This window comes from Equus caballus, chromosome 11 (genome assembly GCF_041296265.1).
Source record: "Equus caballus isolate H_3958 breed thoroughbred chromosome 11, TB-T2T, whole genome shotgun sequence".
NCBI lineage: Eukaryota > Metazoa > Chordata > Mammalia > Perissodactyla > Equidae > Equus > Equus caballus.
This window is the reverse complement of record NC_091694.1, coordinates 33357634-33381393: the sequence shown is the minus strand read 5'-3', so window position 1 is coordinate 33381393 and position 23760 is coordinate 33357634. Positions and strand designations below refer to the sequence as shown.

The following is a 23760-nucleotide window of genomic DNA, read 5'->3' as shown; positions in this document are numbered from 1 at the left end:
TTAAAATCCTTTGTAATCTGGCTCAGTGAGAACCCCAGGGCCTTCAAGCATATCAGTAAGCACACACTACCAGTGTACTTCAGGAGCAATAATAAGTCTTTGATGACCCAACTCCTCTTCCAAGATGCCCTCCTGAATTTCTCTGCCAATAAGATGGAGAAGTAGTGTTTGGTGAATAACATATCTTTCAAGATTTTGCTTCTTGGTGCTAATGCTCCCAGTGCTCCGATTGAGATCTTCATCCCAGTGTCAGAGCAGTGTTTCTCCCTCTGAACTCAACCTCTTTGGGCCAACTAATGAATCAAGGACTTACAGCAGCTTTTAAGGCTTACTAATTGAGGAGGTCCTTTGCCCAGGCTATTGCTGCAACTGAGGAAGACACTGAGAAGACACTGGTGCAGTTCTGGAAGGATTACAGAATCTATGATTGCATCAAGAACTTTGCTTGGCCTTGGGATGATGTCACCAAGGAGTGTATGAATGATATCTGGAAGAAGATACTCAAGAGGTTTGTCAGTGACTTCAAAGGACTTGCCAAGGACGAGGAGGTTACAGAAATCAACAAGGCTGTAACTGAGATGGCAAACAACTTGAACCTCAGTGTGGATGAGGGTGATGTTGAGGAGCTCCTAGAGGTAGTTTCCGAGGAATTGGCTAATGAGGAGTTGTTGGAACTGGAACAAGAACACATAGCTGAAGAAGAGGCAGGAGAAAAGGAAACTGCAGGAGAAGAAAAAAGAACTGCCGAGAAAATTCACAGTGAAGAGTTTGGCAGAACCTTTTGCAGACATCGTTAGGCTCCTTAAAAAGTTTGAAAACATGCACCCCAACAGCAAAAGGTTTTCATTAATAGTGAGGAATATTCATGGTGCATTATCTGCTTACATGCAAATCTGTGACGAAAAAAAGAAGCAAACCACCATGGGCATATTTCTGAAAATAGTAACACCTCCTCAGGAAGAGGCTCAGGCAGGTCCTTCAGGAGATATTCCAGAAGAAGGTACTGTTATCATAGGAGATGACTGTTCCATGTGTATTATTGCCCCTGAAGACCTTCCAGTGGGACAAGAGTTGAAGGTGCATGACAGTGCTATTGATGATCCCGACCCTTTGTAGGCCTAGACTGATGTATGTGTTTGTGTTAATTTTTAACAAAAAAGTTTAGAAGGTAAAAACTTTTTTACGTAGGAAAAAGCTTATAGAAAAGGATATAAAGAAAGGATATTTTTGTATAGTTGTACAATGTGTTTGTGTTTTAAGTTGTGTTTATTGCAAAAAAGCCAAAAAATTAAAAAAATTTTTTTGTTTATGAAGTAAAAACGTTACAGTAAGCTAAGATTAATTTATTATTGAGGAAAGAAAAATATTTTTATAATTTCATAGTTTTCTGTTAAAATATTTTTTATCGTTTTTCATATTTTTATAACTTTTTGGTGAGGAAGATTGGCTCTAAGCTAGCATCTGTTGCCTATCTTCCTCTTTTTCTTTTTCCTCCCTGAAACCCCAGTTTGTAGTTATATGTCATAGTTGTAAATCCTCTAGTTCTATGTGAGATGCTGCCACAGTGTGGCTTGATGACCAGTGTATAGGTCTACACCCAGGATCTGAACCAGTGAACCCTGGGCCACCAAAGCAGAGTGCGCAAACTTAACCACTACACCACGGGGCTGGCCCCTGTAATTTTTTATAAAAAATATTTTTTATAAATTTAATTTAGTCTGAGTGTACAGTGTTTATGGAGTGTAAAGTAGTGTAATGTCCTGGGCCTTCACATTCACTCACCATTCACGCACACACTCACCCGGAACAACTTCCAGTCCTGCAAGCTCTGTTCATGATAAGTGCCCAAATAGGCAAACCATTTTTTATCTTTTGTGTGGTATTTTTACTGTTCCTTTTCTATGTTTAGATATGCTTACATACACAAATACCATTGTGTTACAGTTGCCTGCAGCATTCAGTGCAGTAACTTGCTGTACAGGTTTGTAGCCTAGGAGCAATAGGCTACACCATCTAGGTTTGTGTAAGGACACTGTAATGTTTGCCAAATGAGGAAATCGCCTAATGACCCGTTTCTCAGAATATATCCCCGTTGTTAAGCAACGCATGACTGTGCTACACCATTTTGAGTATCGTAGCTTTATAATAAAAGGGTTAGCTCTCCAACTTTGCCCTTTTTTACAGAGTTGTTTTGGCTATTCCAGATTCTTTGCATTTTCTTACGAATTTTAGAATCAGCTTGTTAATTTCTACCAAAAAAGGTTCTGGGGTTTTGATTGGAATTGCATTGGATCTATAGACTAATTTGGGAAGATATGACATCTTAATAATCCTGAATCTTCCTTTCACGAAGAAAATTCCATTTGTTTAGATCTTCTATACGTTTTCTCAGCAATGTTTTCTAGTTTTCAGGGTAGAAGTTTTTCCCATCTTTTCTCAGATTTATTTAGTTTTTCAGAATTTTTGATGTTATAAATGGTTTTTTTTAACAACTGTTGCCAATCTTTTTTCTCTTTTTCTGCTTTATCTCCCAAACCCCCCGTACACAGTTGTATATCTTAGTTGCAGGTCCTCCTAGTTGTGGGATATAAATGGTTTTTTAAAATTTTACTTTCTGATTTTTTTATTCTTTTTTTATTTTTTAATTAATTTTTTTAAAGATTGGCACCTGAGCTAACAACTGTTGCCAATCTTCTTTTTTTTCTGCTTTTTCTCCCCAAATTCTCCCAGTACATAGTTGCATATTTCAGTTGTGGGTCCTTCTAGCTGTGGCGTGTGGGACGCTGTCTCAGCGTGGCCTGATGAGCGGTGCCGTGTCTGCGCCCAGGATCCGAACCGGCGAAACCCTGGGCCGCCGAAGTGGAGCACGCGAACTCAACCACTCGGCCACAGGGCTGGCCTCTAATTTCTGATTTCTTGTGGCTGTATAACTGATTTTTGTATATTGATCTTATATCCTGCAATTTTGCTAAATTCATTTATTAGTTCCAGTAACTATTTTGTAAATACCTTGGATTGCCTATAGATAGTCTTGTCATCTCTGAATAAAAACAGTTTTCTTTCTGATTTGCTGCCTTTTGTTTCTTTTTCTTGTCAGGTTTTCCTGGTCAGAACTTCCAGTGTAATGTAGATTTAAGTATGATGTTAGTTGTGGGTTCGTTGCAGATGTCCTTTATCAGGTTTAGGAATTTTCTTTTATTTATATTTGATGAGCGTTTTCATTAGGAGTGAGTGTTGGATTTTGTCTAATTCTTTTCCTGCATGTTTTGAGATGATCATAAGGTTTTCTTTTTTTCTTTTTTTAAGATTTTATTTTTCCTTTTTCTCCCGAGGGCCCCCAGTACATAGTTGTATATTTTCAATTGTGGATTATTCTAGTTGTGGCGTGTGGGATGCCGCCTCAGCATGGCCTGACAAGCAGTGCCGTGTCTGCGCCCAGGATCCGAACTGGCAAAACCCCGGGCTGCCAAAGCAGAGTATGTGAACTTAACCACTCGGCCACAGGGCCGGCCCCCTCAGGTGCCTATCTTTAAAAATAAAATAAAATAAAATTCGATCTTCATCTTACACCATACACGAGACTCAGTTCCAGGTGGGTTAAAGACCTAAGTATGAATAGCAAAATTTGATTATGGTTATGTGCTGCATAAAGATGTTTTGGTCAATGATGGACTGCATATATGAATGTGATCCTGTAAGATTAGTACTATAAAGCCTAGATAGATTGTAGGCTATATCATCTTAATATTCACACATCAACAAAATCATCTAACGACACATTTTTCAGGACTTATTCCCGTCATTAAGTGATTCATGACTAGGGGGCCGACCCCGAGGCTGAGTAGTTAAGTTCCTGTGCTCCGATTCAGCAGCCCAGGGTTTCACTGGTTCGGATCCTGGGCGCAGACATGGCATTACTCATCAGGCCATGTTGAGGCGGCATCCCACATGCCACAACTGGAAGGACCCACAGCTAAAATATACAACTATGAACTGGGGGGCTTTGAGGAGAAAAAGGAAAAATAAAATCTTAAAAAAAAATAAAAGTCATTCTATTTTTATCTCATTTTTCCAGTATATAACCAGAATAATTTCTATTTTCCTTCCTTATTAAGAATTTTGAGGTGCCAATGAATAATAATTTTGTTTATTCAGATAAATTTTTTCCTCACACAGTTGCGGTCTTGTAGTAAGAGTGAGTTGATATCTAAGAGCTCAGAAATTCTCATGATGTTTCAGCAAGTTCATCGAAAGCCTATGGCATCCTTTGTTACTACTCCTGTTCCACCAGACTTTACCAGGTATGACCATTTTTTAACTTGATTTTCATTTGAAGTTTATGTGCAAATGCGTATACTTCTTTTAAAAGAATTTTATTTTTCTTAACTCCATCTTACAATGATGCAGTCTGGTGAACTTTAGTTTATGTGTGTAAACCTGGTTAAAAAAAATTCTGGTGGACTTACGCTTTTGACTGTAAAGAGAAGATGATGGTGAACTAGGAATTGGTTTCTTCCTGGAGCTTCATCTTCTGTACTGTAAGAAGAAATAATTGATCCCATTCAGTTGTTTCAGTGTCTGTTCATTCTTTCTTTTTAATTGAGATGTAATTGACGTATAACATATTAGTTTTCAGGTGTACAACATAGTGACTCAGTATATATTGCGAAGTGATCACCACAAGACGTCTGGTTAACATCTGTCACCATACATAGTTATAAAAATTTTTTTCTTGTGATGAGAACTTTTAAGATCTATTCTCTCAGCAACTTTGAAATCTGCCATACAGTATTATTAACTGTAGTCACCATGCTGTTCATTATGTCCCCGTGACTTATTTATTTTATTACTGGAAGTTTATACCTTTTGACTCCTTTTTTTAGATTCCACACATAAGTGAGATCATACTGATTTGTCTTTCTCTGTCTGACTTATTTCATTTAGCATAGTGCCCTCAAGGTCTGTCCACGTTGTAGTGTGTTCATTCTGTTTACCTTTTGAGTTTACATCTCTACACAGTGACTATAACTCATTATTTACATGTATGTTGCCAAAAACAAAGCTCAGAAAATGGATGAAATGCCAAAAGATTTTGAAGGTGACATGATGTTATCTCTAGGTTCTAAAAGATAGTGGGAGGAAACAGTTGATTGTATTCTATGCATCTTTTTAGTGTTTATCTTGGGGAATCTTAGAATTCTTCTGAGCAGCGTGTTCTTTCTAGCATGTTTAGGATTACACTGTGGTATTAGAGGAGTGGTTCTGAACACTGGTGATATGTTAGACTCACTTGGGGTTGAAAATTACCAATGATTGCCCATACCCCAGGTCTTTCTGGGTGGGTTAGTCTGTTTGTACTGCCATAAGAAAATTCCATAGACTGGGTGGCTTGTGCAACGGAAGTTTGTTCTTTGACAGTTCTGGAGGCAAGAAGGTTAAGGTCAAGGTGCTAGAAAATTGGATTTCTGGTGAGACCTCTCTTCCTGGCTTGCAGATAGTGCCTTCTCTCTGTGTCCTCACATACCCTTTTCTCTGCGTGCACAGAGATCAGTCTCGAATATCTTTTCCTCTTCTAAGGACATGAGCTGTATTAGGTTAGGGTCTTACTTTTATGGCCTCATTTAACCTTAGTTATCTCCTTAAACATCCTGTCTCCAAATACAGTCATACTGTGGTTTCAGGCTTCGACATACGAATTTTGGGGGATACGATTCAGTCCATAAAATTGGGTACAGCTAGGCATTTGTAGTGTGTTCTTTTAAAATCTCATTAGCTTATTCCTAAAATGAGAGGTTAAACTGTTGCTTCAGATAATATTAGTATGACAGACTTTAGTCAATCTTATACTTTAGAGATGGCTTATGGAATACTGTCCAGTGTTTCTAGCATGTTGAGGGCTATAGTACATTTAGGAAACATCTTTGGTTGTAAAAATGTTTGTTTAGCTGCCTTTTCTTTTTTCTCTAATATGTGATGCCCGCTGATTCCCACAGGGCATTGACTGTACTAGATTGTATGGTGTAAGCCAGAATTTTTCAACCTTAGTATTGTTGACATTTTGAGCTAGATAATTCCTTTTCGGGTGGAGAGAGCTTTCCTGTTTATTATAGGATGTTTAGCAGTATCCCAGTAGTACCTCTCTCCTTACAATTGTGACAAAAATGGTTCCCAACGTTGCCAGAAATTCCCTGGGGGAAAAATTGCCCCTGATTTAGAATCACTGGTGTAAGCTCTTGTTCTTCATCACAGATGCATTGCTGAGGATCATGACCATCCACAGTCCTATAAACAGAAGAGCAAATTTTTCCGACAACCAGAACTCAGATAGTTCTCATTGAGTAATAAGTTTTTGTTTCTTTCTGGATTAACAAACCAGATACAATATTCATATTTTATTCAAGCACTGAATATTATTAAAGAACTGGGTATTTACTTTCATTAAATAGATTTGGATGAACTAAGGGTGTTCACCAGTGTCCTAAGGCTGCCTCTTTGATAGTGTGGTCAGCTGTTTCACTTTTGAGGATACTTTTTCTGAACCATTCCGTTACCAGTGGAATGAAACATAAGTTTTGATGTAAATATTATATATAAAGATGAGTGGTTTTCACTTCAGAATCTGGCACATGGATCACCTATTATCGGAGGCCGTTGGAATGTTTGTCCAAAATGCAAATTCCAAGGCCTATTCCCTGACAGTTTTTGGAGGTGGTCTCCTGAAAATGAATCTTGAGCACCTTGAGTAATTCTGCGCTAAAATTTGGGAACCATTGATAGAGGTAAACTATCCTGATACCCCTTGAAGCAGCTCATCAGGTAGGCAACTCTGCTTTAGATTTCTCCCCCCCCACCCCCCCACTGAGGTAGATTACCCCTGAGCTAACATCTGTTACCAATCTTCCTCTCTTGTTTTTGGCTTGAGGAAGATTAGCCCTGAGCTAAGACCTGTGCTAGTCTTCCTCCACTTTATATGTGGGTTGCCTCCACTGCATGGCTGACAAGTGGTGTAGGTCCATGCTCGGCATCTTAACCTAGGCTGCCAAAGCAGACTGCACCAAACTTAACCACTATGCCATGGGGCTGGCCCCTGCTTTAGATTTCTTGAGTGTCAGTCTCTGTCACATCCAATGATTGTTTTGGTTTCTCTTCCCTTTTTAACTACCCAAGGGTCTCAGAACCCCAACAATCCCTTCCTTTCACTACCTTCTACTTTGTGTGTAGATGGAAGGGACTGAAATTGGGAGCATGGGAGGTAGCAGGCACATTGATAAAGAGGAAAGCACCAAAAAATAAAAAATTTTAAAAGTCTGATAATAAAGGCGCTTCCATGGGTAAAGGTCACTTGAGGACCCTCTCTCTCCAGTAATGCTCACTGTCTTACTGGAAATTTTGGCTTATAATTTAACTGTAATTTTCATTAGAAACTCTGTATGAGTTGCACTATACAGGAAGCAGGTGTTCTCTGTTGATGCATTGATCAGTGAAGAAAAGAGGACCAAATAAGAAAAGCCAGCATTTGTTGACGTTAAGTTACAGACCAAGGTTTAGATGGGTAAAGCAGTAGTGAATGTTTTTAAGCTTTGAGATCATGCGAGTGGATTGCCTTAAGTTCCATCAGTTGATGATTGTGATGGAACTACAATGAAGAATAAAAGGTTATTAAACAAGTGCAGTGTTATTTATTAAAGACCATCTGTATATTCAGCACTGTTGTAGGTGCTGCATAGGAGACATGGAAGAGGAACTAACAATCTTCCTGGGTGTATATTCCACATTAAATAGTAGAGAATTACATGTTAAAGTCTAATATTTGTTACTCAATTATATATTGTCTTGGGTCAGAAATTCTGAAAAGAGGTCAGGGTAGAGACTGGTGTGGTCAGGAAGGCTTTATAACCTAGAAAGGAATTGTGGAGGACCATGAAAGATAATTAGGATTTTGTTAGGCAGATGGGAATAGGATATTTGTGCATGAGAAAAAGAATGTTATAAGAGCAGCTATATTTAGGGGACAGCAAGGAAATCATTTCAGCCAGATTTCAAGGGCGATTGTTGGGGCATTGTAGGAAATAAGGCTGTATTAATGTCCTCAAGGAGGACTTAAAAGATAGAATAGTTTAGCTGTCAGAGTGTCAGAAATAGTCAAGTGGGGAAGGAAAACCAGTTTTTATATAGCTGACCAATATATTCTCTCAAGGAAAAAATGGATACTGTGGTCATCTTTTTCTTTCCTTTGTTCATTAAGTGATAATGAGGTCTCTGGTCTGAAGATTTACGGATCAGTATTTTTCAGGTTACTGGGCTAGAGGTGGTTTGAGGCCAGCTTCTCCATATTCTGTGAAGATTTACTGACACCATGATGAGATTCTTCTAGTCATAAAGACCATAGTAGAGGAGGTATAGAGACAAAAAAAACTATGGGAATATAAAGCTGTGCCTTATTTGCAGGCACAGATTGGTAACATCAGTACGATTGTGGATAACCTTTGAAGAAGTAAGCATAAGGTGGAGATGTTAATAGTTAAGAGTGGTGGAATTTGCTGGCTTAGCAGTTGCTATGGCTTTGTATATATATGTAGAGAATGCAAAAAAATTTTTGAGGAGATATTTCAACTAAATTACAAGGATTTTCCAGCAAATGTTTGTAAATATTTATCCATTCAATGAGTATCTGAATGCCACCTATGTTCCAGGCATGTGCCAGGTGCAAGTAGTGAGCACAATAGAGAGTTCTTGTTTCCTCAAATTATGATTTAGTGAGAAAGACAGATGATTGAAGCAGTAATAAAATAAAATGTGATGACTGGTAACAGAGGAAGTATATGCATCCTGCTTAATGCTGCCCCATAGCACTAATTTGTTATAATGTTATTTGTCTGAAGAATTTTCCCTGAAAAATCTACATTTGTAGGAGTATATCACAGTACCCCAGAATTGGCAGACATTTTTTATGCTCTGAATGTGATCATTTTCTCTCAGCATGTGAGAGCTAGGACAGAACATAGTGTACCCTCTTGGTTAGTGAGCATCAGTGACCTATACTCTTCAGCCCATCAGCGTTCTGCCTTATTATTCTGAGTTAAACGTGTCATCTTCTGCCATTTATTTTGTGTTTTGGTGAACCCTTTTGACCCTTAATGGCTGGTCGAAATATGACAGTGATAGTCTGGCCTTACAGCAAAAACAACGGTAACAACAACAAAGGAAATATATCAAAGAGGATGTTAAGGACATAGTGGAAGAAACAGTATGAAGATCAGCAGGCATCTGGGGATTGGTTAAAGTCTTTAGACATTATGAAGGATGTTATAAATTTGGTGGGAGAATTGACCAACACTTGTGTGATTGGAAGGTGCATGAAATTACCGTCAAAAACACGTCGTAACTTGACCAAATTTGAAGACTATCCTGAGGAGACTTCCTTGGAGCTCTGATTAGGTTTCTGGTTCCAGGAAGGCTTCCCAGGTGCTAATTGCATTGGTCCTGCTAATTGGGGTTTGTGTATATTGAGTACTGGGAGAGCATATAATGGGGAAAAGTTAGAGCAGACCTCCAAAGGTGTGTGACTTCTAATCTGTTATCTGAAGGAATAGTGAGAATTAACCAGACAAAAGGGTCTGGGAATGAGGAATATGAATCTTCTAAGAAAAGGTAATAACGGCCTAGGAATATAGTAGGGGTGCTTGACAATTGGATAGTAGCTACATAGTTAACAGCAGAGCAAACCACATCTACTTACTGTGAAAAAGATGTGAGCTATTTAACTATACATACTTAACCATAAAATAAAGAATAATGTGTTTTTAATTCTATACTATATTGTCACTGGCAAACCAGTAATTTCTTTAGGCACTGTAACAGTGTAAAAATGCTATAGATGTATCTTATATCTTATTTTGGTAATAGCAAATTTTCATGAATTGAACTTTAGAAAATATATCTGAAGATGTGGTAAAATGGCTTGCAGTTTATCTTTTTGGTAAACTTATAATTTTATTTATTAAGTATATAACACTCTATTAAAACATTATGTATGATAGTGTCTTTATCATAAATGTTTTACTGACTGACTTTTGAGGTGTTTTAATGACAGTACTGCAGACTATTTACATGATACAAGGGTATTTAGCAGCAAAATGGACTATCCCTTTGCCTATCTCCTGTGGTGGTAGCTTGGTTGTCTTTCGAGAAAACTGTGAAACTAATGTTGCCTGAGCTAGTCTTGCCTTGCCAAGAAACTGTTAATGTGCTCATCCATCCTACTTGCCCCTTATGTGATTATGTGTTCTTAGCCTATAAAATTGTATAGGTTTATTTACTAGTAAATAGTCTCAAAATATTTATGGTCTGTCAATATTCCTCATAATTTGTTTTGAAGAAGGAAATTTGGAGATTTATTGTAGTGGCTTTTGCTTTGCTGTTTCTTTTGATTTTTTAAACCTGTTTATATCTGTTTCATATTTCAGATTCCCAGCCTAAGCACCAATTTCTTTCTTTTCCTATTTCCATGAGTACTTTTAAAATGTCTCTTATGCTTATTTTAATGCTTAATCATACATTGCCTTTTTTTTAAAAAAAAGGCATTTTTTAAAGTATTTGTTGTCTCCAATTTAATTGCGAACTTGTCTGCTTTTGGTGGTTTTATGACTTTATTTGATTTAATGTTATGCTTAATAAGGATTTTAAAATACTTCTTAGGGACTTAGTTTAATAAAGTTTTCAAGATATTACTGAGGTTCTTAACTTTGTTTTTTAACTAAATGAAATTTTAAATTTATATAAGCCAAATAATTTCTTTTGCGTTTTGCTTCTTTTTAGTGAATTAGTACCATCTTATGATTCAGCTACTTTTGTTTTAGAGAATTTCAGGTAAGTTTTTGACAACTCTGTTTTTTTGTGTATATATATATATATATATATATATATATACAAGTAAGAGCTGGGAAGGTATCATTCCTGGGTAGGATACAGACCTAATGATCTGTGTCAGTCGGTGTGTAGTCTTAGAAGAAAGAAGTTTCCCCCTGGAAGCATAGAGGTCATTCATCTGGATTGTGTTTTATCTTCCGGACAGATTGCTTCTCTAGTCTGGGGAAAAGGAACCATGTTTTTAAAGAAGAGAGTCCACTTAGCCTTTGCTAGGGTGGGGTGAATGGAATGACAGAGATCGTCCAGGACTTCAAATAAGTAACATATATAAAGTAGTTGGTTTTGATTTTGCCTGTTGCTCTTTCACAACAGTTTTGATCTTAGGATTTGGTTTGTTTTCTTTTACTGTAGCACATTGCGTCAGAGAGCAGATCCTGTTTACAGCCCACCTCTTCAAGTTTCAGGACTTTGTTGGAGGTTAAAAGTTTACCCAGTAAGTTTTGCATATTTTTAGTAAATTTTGAAACCAATATCTTTCTTTAAAGGTTCTGTAGTACACTAGTTCACTTTTTTAGTGAAGTAAGGAATTAATGACAACTGTATGTTTCTTTATAAGATATGTTACTAAATCTATGAAAGAAACAAGTTAAATATGAACAGTATGAACCCTGACATTTTACTGAATCTTATTTATCATATGTAGGAACATATTTATCTTACAAGAAATGTTTAAAATTCTTATTTTAAAAATAATTTTTTAAGTAAAAATAAAATACAGATACAGAAAGCCGTCAAAAATACGTGTATACTGATTGCATACTCATGGTGCATTTTAGCGTGTTCCTTTGATCTGTGTATTTTCTGCAAATTGGCAGCTGAATCCAGTGGCATAATGAGATATGTAGTCAATTCCTATGGCAAGAATATAAGCAACAGTGTGTTCTTTTATCATATCATGTCTTGTTGCATCTTCTTTTATGATATTGGCAGCTATTGATGCTCATTGCCTACATCTGTTAATTCATTGGGAGTTGCAGAATAGTGACATTCTCATTTTATTGTTTTGTTTTCATTTGTTGGTTAGAATTCTTTTATAGAAAGGTGTTTCCCTTTATCTATTATTTGGTTACCCAGTATTACAGTTTATGTAGAAGAAGCAGGATTCTTTTCTGTTATTTACCACTTTTCCTTATTATTCTTTGAAAGTGATTAATTAGGTTTTTAAAAATATCGTTATGAACTCAAGGATTTATACGTATTTAATCTCTTCAAGTTGGCTTCTGTGTCATTTTGCTCTGACCCTAATAGTCCCTAGTAATAACCAAAGTAGTTAGCTTTCTTGTTCTCTTCTATGGCAAGATATTCTGGGCTTATCTTGTACATTTCCTACTCTGTACCTGGAATTGGCTATTTTATCGAAAGAGACCTGATGCCTTTTAGTGGGGAAATTGTATTTGAAAACCTAACTGGGGGGCCGGCTCAGTGGCGCACTGGTTAAGTTTGCATGTTCCGCTTTGACGGCCTGGGGTTCGCCGGTTCAGCTCCCAGGTGTGGATCTACGCACTGCTTGTGAAGCCATGCTGTGGCAGGCGTCCCACATATAAAGCAGAGGAAGATGGGCACAGATGTTAGCTCAAGGCCACTCTTCCTCAGCAGAAAGAGGAGGATTGTTGGCAGATGTAGCTCAGGGCTAATCTTCCTCAAAAAAAAAAAATTAATTTTTTTTAAAAAACCTAACTGGGTGCTGGGGATGCTCATTTCTACCAGGTTGGTCACTGTTTCTAGCCTCCTTATTGAAGAGAGCTAGGAAATGAGTAGTAAAGGTATGTGGGTGTTCGGTTTGTGAGGGGTAATCTGTATTTAGTTATTTAAGAATTTATTTAGGAGAAACTTTAGTTTTTAGAACAGTTTTAGGTTAATAGCAAAATTGAGTGGAAAGTACAGGGAGTTCCATTCATTCCCTGACCCCAGACATGCACAGCCTTCCCCACTATCAACATACCCTGCACCAGAAAGGTACATTTGTTGCAATTGATGAACTTACATTGACACATTATCACCCAAAGTCCTAGTTTACATTAGAGTTCATTCTTGTTGTTACACGTTTTATAGATTTTTGTTTGTTTGTTTTTAGGCCAAAGACAATAGTTTGAGAAAAACTTGGTAAGAGTATAGATAAAATTGAAGTGAATAAACTCCAGGGATCTCAATAGAGAGAAAATATTTATGAACACTTTAAAATTACTATATAATTGTAGAATATCAGGGATTTTTTGACACGTTTTTATATATATATTTAAAGATAAAACAGCTCATGAGTTAATACATTTACAGTTCAAATTCAGGACTATAGATTATTTTTAACTTTAATCTCTTTATATTATACTTGTATCTCCTTCCACTCCATGAATCCTACTCCTTAAGTCATAGGAAATTATTGACTATCTCACAATCACTCATTTGCTTTATTTCACCTCACAAACACAAAAATCTCAGAATAAGAAATCTAATTCTACTATCAGTTTGATTACTGAGACCTATTTAAAAATTTTTTGCATGTACTCTCCACATTGCCCTCCTCTGTCATATCTAGACAGCAGTTCAAATGTCCAAAGCTTGTCCTCTAGTAGATTCTACTGGAAGGGCTAATGGGAGCAATATTCCCTGAGTTTTCATATGTTTAAAACAGCTGTGTCCTTTATACTCTAAAGGCAATGTTGTTGGATATAAAATCCTTGGCTCATGTTTTCTTTCATGAAGTATCTTAAATGTTCAATTCCATTTTCTTTAGGTAAAGTCTGATTATAAACTAATCCTTAAAATTTGCTGACATTGTCTAGATACTCAAATAATCATCATCTTTTTAAGTCCAAGAATTTACTACTTATCTGTCTTGGTTTTTCTGGGTGACTATTCTCAGTTGTATGCTGGGCTCTTTCAATATGTAGTTTTAGATCTTTTTTCCTTCTTCAAGAAGACATTTCCTAAATTATAGCGTTAAAGATTTGTTTTGTTCTTTCTTTGGTTTTCTTTCTGAGGACTTGTATTATCTGCATTTTGAATCTCCTTTGTTTTCAGTATCTATCACTTTCTCTCTCATCTTTTTAACTTTCCTTTTTTATTTTAAAAATTTTCCTTTGTTCACTTATTTTCTTTATGATATAAACTATTGTGCTTGCTATTGTGTTCCTTTTAGTTCAGTTTTTATTTCTTAAATAACTTTTTCTTTTATTTCTGATTCTTTCTTTAGTGTCAACGCCTGATTTCTGAGTTTTCCTTATGTGATTTGTGTTATTCTTTCATGTCACTTTTTCTTTTGTCTTTCTGAAGGTTGTCATTTTCTTTTTTTTTTTTTTTTTTAAAGATTGGCACCTAGGCTAATAACCGTTGCCAATCTTCCTCTTTTTTTTTTTTTTTTTTAAGGATTGGCACCTGGGCTAACAACTGTTGCCAATCTTTTTTTTTTGCTTTATTTCCCAAACCACCCCTGGTACATAGTTATATATCTTAGTTGCAGGTCCTTCTAGTTGTGGGACTTGGCATGCCACCTCAGCGTGGCCTGACGAGCCGTGCCATGTCCGCGCCCAGGATCCGAACCCTGGGCTACCGCAGCATAGCGCGCGAACTTAACCACTCTGCCACAGAGCCGGCCCCGGTTGTCATTTTCTTAACTGTCTTTTAGGTTGTTTTGAAATAGGTTACGATTTTAATCTGTTCTTTGAGTATGTTCTTCTAGAGTGCTTTTGTTGTTTGTAGGGATGTTATTTAGCTCTTTATTCTCCTTTTTCATTTTGATATATAACACACAACATAAAATTTAGCATCTTAACCGTTTCTGAGTGTACATTTAGTAGTGTTAAGTATATTCACATTGTTCTGCTACCAATCTCCAAAACTTTTTTAATTTGCAAAACTGAAGCTCTCTGCCCGTTAAACAGTAACTCCTCATTTCTCCCTCATCTCAGCCCCTGGCAACCACCATTCTGCTTTCTGTTTCTGTCAATTTGACTACTCTAGATACGTCGTGTGTATAGAATCATGTGGTATTTGTGTTTTTGTGACTGGCTTCTTTCATTTAGCATAATGTCCTCAAAGTTCATCCACCTTGTAGCATGTGTCAGAATTTTCTTCCTTTTTAAGCCTGACTAATATTCCATTGTATGTATACACCACATTTTGTTTATTCATTCATCTGTCAGTGGACACTTGGTTTGCTTCTACCTCTTGGCTATAGTGAATAGTGCTGCTGTGAACATGGGTGTGCACATATCTCTTTGAAATCCTGCTTTGGATTCCTTTGGATATATACCCAGAACTGGTATTGCTGGATCATATGGTAATTCTATTTTTATTTATTTATTTTTTCTGATGAAGATTTGCTCTGAGCTAACAGCTGTTGCCAGTCTTCCTCTCTTTTGCTTGAGGAAGATTCACCCTGAGTTAACATCTGTGCCACTCTTCTTCTATTTTGTATGTGGGTCACCGCCACAGCGTGGTGTAGCCATGGTCACAGCCAACAAATGGTGTAGTTCCATGCCTGGGAACCACACCCGGGCCGCCTAAGCAGAGCATGCCAAAAATAACCACTAGGCCATGGGGCTGGCCCCTGTTTTTAATTTTTTGAGGAACCTCCATAGTGTTTTTCACATTGGCTGCAGCAATTTTACATTCCCATCAACAGTGCACAAGGGTTCCAATTTCTCCATATCTTTGTCAATACTTGTTTTCTGTTTCTTTGATTGTAGCCATCCTTATGAGTGTTAGGTAATATTCATTGCAGTTTTGAATTGCACTTCCCTAGTGATTAGTGATTTTCAGCATCTTTTCATATGCTTTTTTGGCTATTTGTGTATCCCATTTAAAGAAATGGGCATTCAAGTCATTTTCCCATTTTTCAATTGGGTTGTTTGTTGAGTTGTAGGAGTTCTTTATATGTTCTGGATATTAACCCCTTATTAGATACATGATTTACGCATATTTTCTCCCATTCTGTTTCTCCCTTTTTACTTTGTTCATTGTGTCCTTTGATGCACAGAAGTTTTAAATTTTGATATAGTCCAATTTGTCTGTTTTTGCTTTTGGATTGATATCAAGGAAATGTTTGCCAAATGCAATATCCTGAAGCTTTCCCCCTGTTTTCTTCTAAGAGTTTTATGATTTTAGGACTTAGGTTTAGATCTTTGATCCATTTTGAGTCAATTTTTATATATGATGTAGGGCTCCAGCTTCATTCTTTTGCATGTGGGTCTCCAGTGTGATATGGCAATCAAAAATATGCCATACTTTTTGATAGATTTCTGGCGCTGGCCCTCTCCTCTACCTTTAACTGGGCATTCTCTGCCCTTCATCTCTTATTTTTTCTGTACTGTTTATCTTTTGCTTTACTCTTAGCAGTTTCTTTGCAGTCCTTGGACCTGTCCTGAAAGGCCCTATATAATTCATTTTTAAGAGTTTAGAGTGACTAGACTGCATTTAGTTCTCAGATGTTTTTATATTAGGCCTCTTTGTACTCAGTTGGTATTACATTGAACAACTCTTTCCAGTTTTAGCTGTAGTATTTAGCTCACAATACTTTTCGGTGACTAACTCTTGGCCATTTTGTGATTTTCCTGTTTTCTGGTCCATTAGATGCCCCATTGCATCCCCTTTTTTTCTACCTCACAGATATTGATATCATGCAGGTCTTTGTGGTTGTAATTGCTATGTTGTTACTTGCTTGTATTTTGGGGATTGTAGAGGCAACCTGTCATCTAATTTTGTTGTTTCTGAGCTTATAGGTTTTGCTGTCCAGTTATTTTTTGTTTCGTTTTATGTTTGGATTTGGGAAGTTTCAAAAACTATGCTGCCATTGCTGCAATCTTTCCAGAAACCTCTGCCTGTTGAAAAATCTGAAAAGCCGATATTTTGTTAGAGGTTTGGCTGGCATGTAAATAAGAGTAACAGATTTTGTTCCTTTAAAATTGTGATAATTAAATCCAAAAAAGGTTTCTGCTATTGTTATCTGATGAAGATCCAGAGTGGAAAATGTACATTTCCTTTTATTTATTAATTAATTAGTTTCATTCCAGGGAAATTGTTCTAGGAACATAATTCAAAAGAAGAAAAAAACCCAGCTATTGTAACAAGGGTGTTGATTGATTTCTAAAATCAATGTAATTTGTGATATTATTTTCAATAAAATTCACTAATTTTGGCAAGTTTTGACAAGCATATGCAGTTGTTTAATTATTACCGCAGTCATGATTTGTATTAACCCCAAAAGTTTTCTAATTCCCTTTTTCAGCTAGTCCCTTCTTTCTCCTTTCTAGGCCCCTGTGCAACCACTGATTTGCTTTTGTCCCTATAGTTTTGCTTTTCTAGAATTTCATATAATAGAATCGTACAATATGTGATCTTTTGTATCTGACTTTTTTCACTTAACTGATGATTCATGTATTCATTAGTATTTATTGAATGATTACCATGTCAAATCCTGAAAGCTGTCTTAGGATCTTTTGGAGCAAAGTAGCCTAGAAATGTTCTTGTACCCCTCTATAGTCATATCCCAATAGACGCTGGAGATGAATAATAGGATCTCTGCCCTCCGCCCTCACAGTCTGGTTTGGGGAACAGATGCTTATATATACAGTTAGAACAAATGTAATCCTTTAAAAAAGTAGGCATGAACAAAATACTGGAGAAATACAGAAGAGAATAATTCTCTTTTTAAAAATCTCTGTAATAGAAATTTAGACAACTTCTCAATCTCCAGACAGAATCTCATATGGAATCCTAACATGTAAAACATAGAAATTATATTTACTTACTTTTAACATCATGTTACCTTTTTCTATTTTACTCTTTTTTGGTCTTAAATATTATTTTTTTGTCTCATTCCTAGTGAAATTGAGTATTTTTTTGGTGTTTTCTTTTGGGGTTTTCATTTTTCTTGAAGACTGACTTTCAAGAGTTCTGTTATGTTAAAACTTTTAACTCTTTTCACAGTTATTCATGTCTTCCTTCACTTGTGTGCCTTAACATTTTCCTGGCGTTTTTTGTGTGTACCAAGTTTTAAGTTGTTATAGACTCAAATCTCTTGGTCTTTTTATTATTTCTCTTACTGTTTTTAGGCTTAGAAGTACTTTCCAATCCAAATATCAGGTATTAATCTGCATTTTTTTTGTTTTTTTTTTTAAATTCAGTGTGGCTTAAATTTTTACATTTAAATTGATCTGGAGTTTATATTTGAATAACATATTTTTCTTTTTTAAGGATGGGAATGGAGTTGTTCGTGGTTACTACTTATCAGTGTTTCTGGAACTCTCGGCTGGCCTGCCTGAAACTTCCAAGTAAGATATGCAATTAAATAACAAACTAGTGTGTGTTGACACATATTCGTTTTGGCATTTTTTATTAACTACTTTTGTTAATTACTAAGAAGTGTACTAGTATGGAATCCCTGGCAGAGTATGATGGCATAGGCTGGCAGGTCTCATCTGTATGGCCTAAGAACTCTTTATACTCTTAAAATTTATTTTTTTGCTGAGGAAGATTCACCATGAGCTAACATCTGTTCCCAATTTTCCTCTTTTTGCTTGAGGAAGATTCACCCTGTGCTGACATCTGTGCCAGTCTTCCTCTGTTTTGTACGTGGATTGCCACCACAGCATGGCTGCTGATGAGTGGTGTCAGTCCACGCCTGGGAACCGAACCCAGGCCGCCAAAGCGGAGCATGGCAAACTTAACCACTATGCCACGGGTCTGGCCCCCCAATGAGTTTTTCTTTATGTGGGTTATATCTCTTGATATTTTCTGAATTAGAAATTAAAACAGAAAAATATTTTAAATTTATTAATTCACTTTAAAGTAATAGTAGAGGTATTACATATTAATATAAGTAGCGTTTTCTTGAAAAATAACTTTTTCTATAAGTAATATTTGGTGAGAAAACTTTCATTTTGTGTTTTTGGAACTCTCTTACTATATGCCTTAAAAAAGGCAACTGGATTCTCACATCTGGTGCTATATTCAGTTTGTTGCAGTAAGTTGTTTTGGTTGAATTATATGTATAAAATCTGGCCTCACAGATTTTGAATATCATATGTAGTTGGGAAAAGTCTTTTTAATGAGATAGAATTCACATACCATAAAATTCACCTTATAAATAAGAGTACAACTCAGTAGATTTTAGTATACTAAAATATATATTCCCTGAGTTTCTACCACCATCACCAGTATCTAATTTCAGAACATTTTTATTACTCTGCAAAGAAACTCCATACCTATTAGCAGTCATTTCCTATTCCCCTTTCCCCTAGCCCCTGGCAACCACTAATCTACTTTTTGTTAAGGAGGAACACTTTAAGCAGCAGTTTTAGATAGCTCTGAATCTTCTTTGATATTACACTAAAACTGAACAAGTGGTTGTTTGTTAAAGGTAATTTACATTTATATAATGTGGAATCTGGAACCGTATCAGTGAATTTTATTTTACTCTATTACATTAAAATCTGTTACTTTGAAATAAGATATCTCTTCCAGCTATAATGGTGTAATGGGGGTAACCCCTTCTGCAACAACAACAATAAAAAAAATGGAAACAACATTTTCTAGACATTGGACATGAGGCAACAAATGACAGCAACTCCAGAGAGAGAAGAAGCAGAGAAGTGAACTCTATAATTGCCCCATCTTACAGCCTTGAGCATTTTCAAGCTATAACACAGGGCGGGGGAACTGAGATAGAGTCTGACAGACTCCTTGAGTTGTGGAGACAATGCTGAGTGCCCCGGAAGACAACACAACTAGAGTGTTTTGGACAGAATACCAGGGAGGAGAGAGCTGCACAGACAGAGAACTCCAGACATCTGTAGAGTGTTCCCTTCAAGTATTCAGCAGAGTACTGATCAGGCCGTGTGTGTGAGGAAACTTCCTGAAGTTGGGAAAATAACCATCTGAAAGGATTAGAGGGAGTGGTGCCTGTTGCTCATACAGGGCTAGGAACTGTGTCTGTTACCACTACAGTGGAGAAATTTATAATTCATGGGGCACTGGGTAGAGCACTGAGGAAATTTTTGCTTGGTAGTGGGAACTGTTAGTCCTAGATGGAACACTGCTCCAGACCCAGCTAACAAATAAAAGCAAGACCTGAAAGGATCAAATTGTGTCTAATAACTGCATTCCCGAGCAAAGCTCAAGAAAATTTAAAAGATCTCAAAAATATCCAGCACCCTGCAAAGTAAAATTTACAATGGCTGGTGTTTGAGCAAAAATTAATTGACATGCAAAGAGGCAGGAAAACATAACAAATAGAATATTCAATCAATCAAAATCGAGCAAGATCTGTTTTTCTTTATGTGGGTTATATCAATATTTTCTGAATTAGAAATCAGAAAAATTTTATTAATTCACTTAATAAACCTATGTATATTAACACACGTTTTAATGAATAATCAACTTTTCTAAGGCAAAATAATATTTGATGGGAAAACTTGTATTGTTTTGCAATTTTGGAAATTTCTGTATGGCTTAAAAAAAGACAGCTGGATTTGTATGTGAGAATTAGGAGAGAAGGACATTTAAAACTGTTAATAACCTTCATATTTGTTCAAAAATTAAGTAGAGATATGGAAGATATAAAAGATTCAAACTGAACTTGAAAATGAACTGTATTTGAGATGAAAAATACACTGGATGGCATGAATGACAGACTAGATATTGCAAAAGAAAAGATTAATGAACTTGAAGACGTAACAGTAGTAACTATTAAAAATGAAACATAAAAAAACTAAATTCTAAAACAGTAAAACAACTTGAGGCAGCTTAATATAGAGATAACTGGAATCCTCAAAGGAGAGGATGGGAAGAAAAAACAAAGAAATAATGGTGAGATCTTTTCAAACTTGATGAAAATTTTAAACCCACAGATCCAGGAAGTTCATTGAGGTACAAGCACATGAAACATGAAGAAAACACCAAAGCACATCATAATTGCTCAAAACTAGTGATAAAAAGAAAATCTTAGGGGCCAGCCCTGTGGCTGAGCGGTTAAGTTCACGTACTCTGTTTTGGCGGCCCAGGGTTTCGCCAGTTCGAATTCTGGGTGTGGACATGGCACCGCTTGTCAGGCCATGCTGAGGCGGTGTCCCACATGCCACAACTAGAGGGACCCACAACTAAAAATACACAACTATGTGCCAGGGGGGTTTGGGGGAGAAAAAGGAAAAAAATAAAATCTTTGAGGGGAAAAAAAAAAGAAAATCTTAAATTGTCAGTCCATGTAGAGGCACAAGGATAAAGATGAAATCAGATTTCTCACTGGAAACAATATATGTGAAATGATAATAGAGCAACATCTTAAAAGGACTGAAAGAAAAAAATATCAACCTAGAATTCTGTACCCAGCAAAAATGTCTTTTAAAAAATAAAGGTGAAATAAAGACATTTTCAGACGTATTTTCAGACCTGAAGTATAAGAAATTTTAAAACATTTCTTTCAGATGGAAGGAAAATAATACCAGTTGGACATCTGAATCTAAACAAAAGAATGAAGAGCACCAGAAATGGAAGCTGCATGGATAAATAAAACAGTTTTGCCTATTATTAGAATAAGTTTAAATGAAAATTGACTTTTTAAATGAAATTAATAACGTGCTTTGGAGTTTATGACATATGTAGAAGTAAAATACATGACAACAAAAGCATCAAGACCAAAAGAGGAGAGCATGGAAGTCGAGTAAAATTTGGACACTGGATGAAGTGGTGTAATAGGAAAGTTGGACTGCAATAAGTTAAAGATATACACTATTATATTAGTTTCTTTTGCCTGCTGTAACAAATTAACCACAAACCTGGTGGTTTAAAACAGTGGAATTTTTTCCTTTCATAGTTCTGGAGGCCAGAAATTGAAAAACTATTGCTAGGCCCAAATCAGGAGTTCAGCAGGGTTATTCTACTGGCTCTCAAGCAGTAGGTGAGAATACATTCCTTCCCTCTTTCAGCTTCTCGTTGCTGCTGGCATTCCTTGGCTTGTGTCCACATCACTCTTATCTCTGCCTTCAAACACATTATCTCGTCTTTTTATGTCTCTGCCAAATCTTCCTCTGCTTTCCTCTTATAACAACACTGATGATTACTTAGGGTCCAGATGGATAATCTAGGATAGTCCCCTCATCTCAAGATCCTTAATCACAGTTGTATACTCCCCTTTTATGCCATAAAAGGTAACATTTGCGGTTTTCAGGGATTAGAATGTGGATATCTGGGAGGTGGGGGGCTGACATTGTTCAGCCTATCACAACTATCAACTAAAGACAGTGCTAAAATGACAAAGATATATAGCTAGTAGTGCAAGAAAGGAGATAAAATGGAATTATAAACAAATACTTAATCTTAACGGAGGCAGGAAAAGGTAATAGGTAACAGAACAGATGGGATAGATACCAAGATGTGTTAATGTGAATGGTCTAAACATCCCAGTTAAAAGGCAGAAATTGTCAGATTGGCTAAAAAACCAAGTTCAAGTGTATGCTGCTCACTAGGAACACCCTGTAAATATAAAGATATACTAGTTCTAGTCACAAGCAAGTTGGAATTGCTATTTTAATGAACACTGCTCCAGACCCAGCTAACAAATAAAAGCAAGACCTGAAAGGATCAAATTGTGTCTAATAACTTAACTGCATTTCAAAGCAGAGACTATTACCAGAGATGAAGTTTGTTTCATAGTGATAAAAGGATCAATTAATGAAAAGGACATAGAATGATTCTAAACATTTATGTTTATGCCTCTGATAACAGGTCTTCAAAATACATGAAGCAAAAACTGATAGAAGGAGAAATAGACAAAAACTCTTCTCTCAATTGATATAATAATCAGAAAATCAACAATACTATCAACCAAGCTAACCTGATTGACATTTATAGAACAATCCAACAATAGCAGAATACAAGTTATTCTGAAGAGCACACAGAATATTTACCAAGATAGAACATATTCTGGGACACAAAACATGCCCTAATAAGTTCAAAAGGATTCAACTCATTCAAAGTATATCTCTTACCATAATGGAATTAATTTAGATATTAATAACAGATATTTTGAAAATCTGAAGTATGTGAAAGTTAAGTAACAAACTTCTGAATAACCCCTGGATCAAAGAGGAAATCATAAAGGGTTTTTAGAAAGTGTTTTGAACTGAATGAAAATGAAAACACAACATATTAGAATTTGTAGTATGCTGTTAAAGCAGTAGGTATGGGGAAATTTATAGTACTACATATTTATATAAATGAAAAGTAGAAAGGTCTCAATGATCTCGATGTCTACTTTAATAAACTGGAAAAAAAAGAACAAGTTAAATGGAAAATAAGCAGAAGAAAGGACATAATAGTGATCAAAGCAGAATGCAATGAAATAAAAACCAGAAAAGCAATAGAGAAAATCATAGAAATCAAAAGACCAACAAAATTTGATTTTAATCACTATGTGATTATAAGAATTATAATAAAGCTACAGAGTTAGCATAAGGATAGACAAATTGATCATGGAAAATACTAGAGAGTCCAGAAATAAACCCACATTCATAAGGACAACTACTTTTTGACAAAGATGCAAACACTGCTGTGGAGAGAGTATAATCTTTTCAACAAATTGTGCTTGAACATTTGTGAAAAAATTGAACATTTTCAACAAATTGTGCTTGAACATTTGTGAAAAAATAAACTTAGATCCATGCTTCACACTTTATACATATATTAACTGAAAATTCATCATAGACCTAGATTTAAATCCTAAAACCATAAAACTTATAGGAGACAATCTGTGACTTTAGGTTGGACAGTGATATTTTAGTTACACTGCAGAAGCACAATCCATAAAATAACACATTTATAAATTAGACTTAATGAAAA

At 36.1% G+C, this 23760-nt stretch overlaps 1 protein-coding gene across 50 annotated transcripts in view; it reads left to right on the top strand.

Moving 5' to 3' along the window:
* The window catches only part of TRIM37 (tripartite motif containing 37), a 143754-nt gene that overhangs the window by 26002 nt on the left and 93992 nt on the right, over positions 1 to 23760 (top strand). For all 50 annotated transcript variants that reach the window (XR_011423281.1, XR_011423279.1, XR_011423280.1 and 47 more), the window contains exons 9-12: positions 4177 to 4301; positions 10819 to 10869; positions 11281 to 11362; positions 18121 to 18197. Coding sequence is in view for 21 of the 50 variants with exons in the window: in XM_070227509.1 (XP_070083610.1) it covers positions 4177 to 4301; positions 10819 to 10869; positions 11281 to 11362; positions 18121 to 18197 (335 nt within the window). In the remaining 29 variants the exon portion in view is untranslated. The remainder of the gene's footprint in view (positions 1 to 4176; positions 4302 to 10818; positions 10870 to 11280; positions 11363 to 18120; positions 18198 to 23760) is intronic.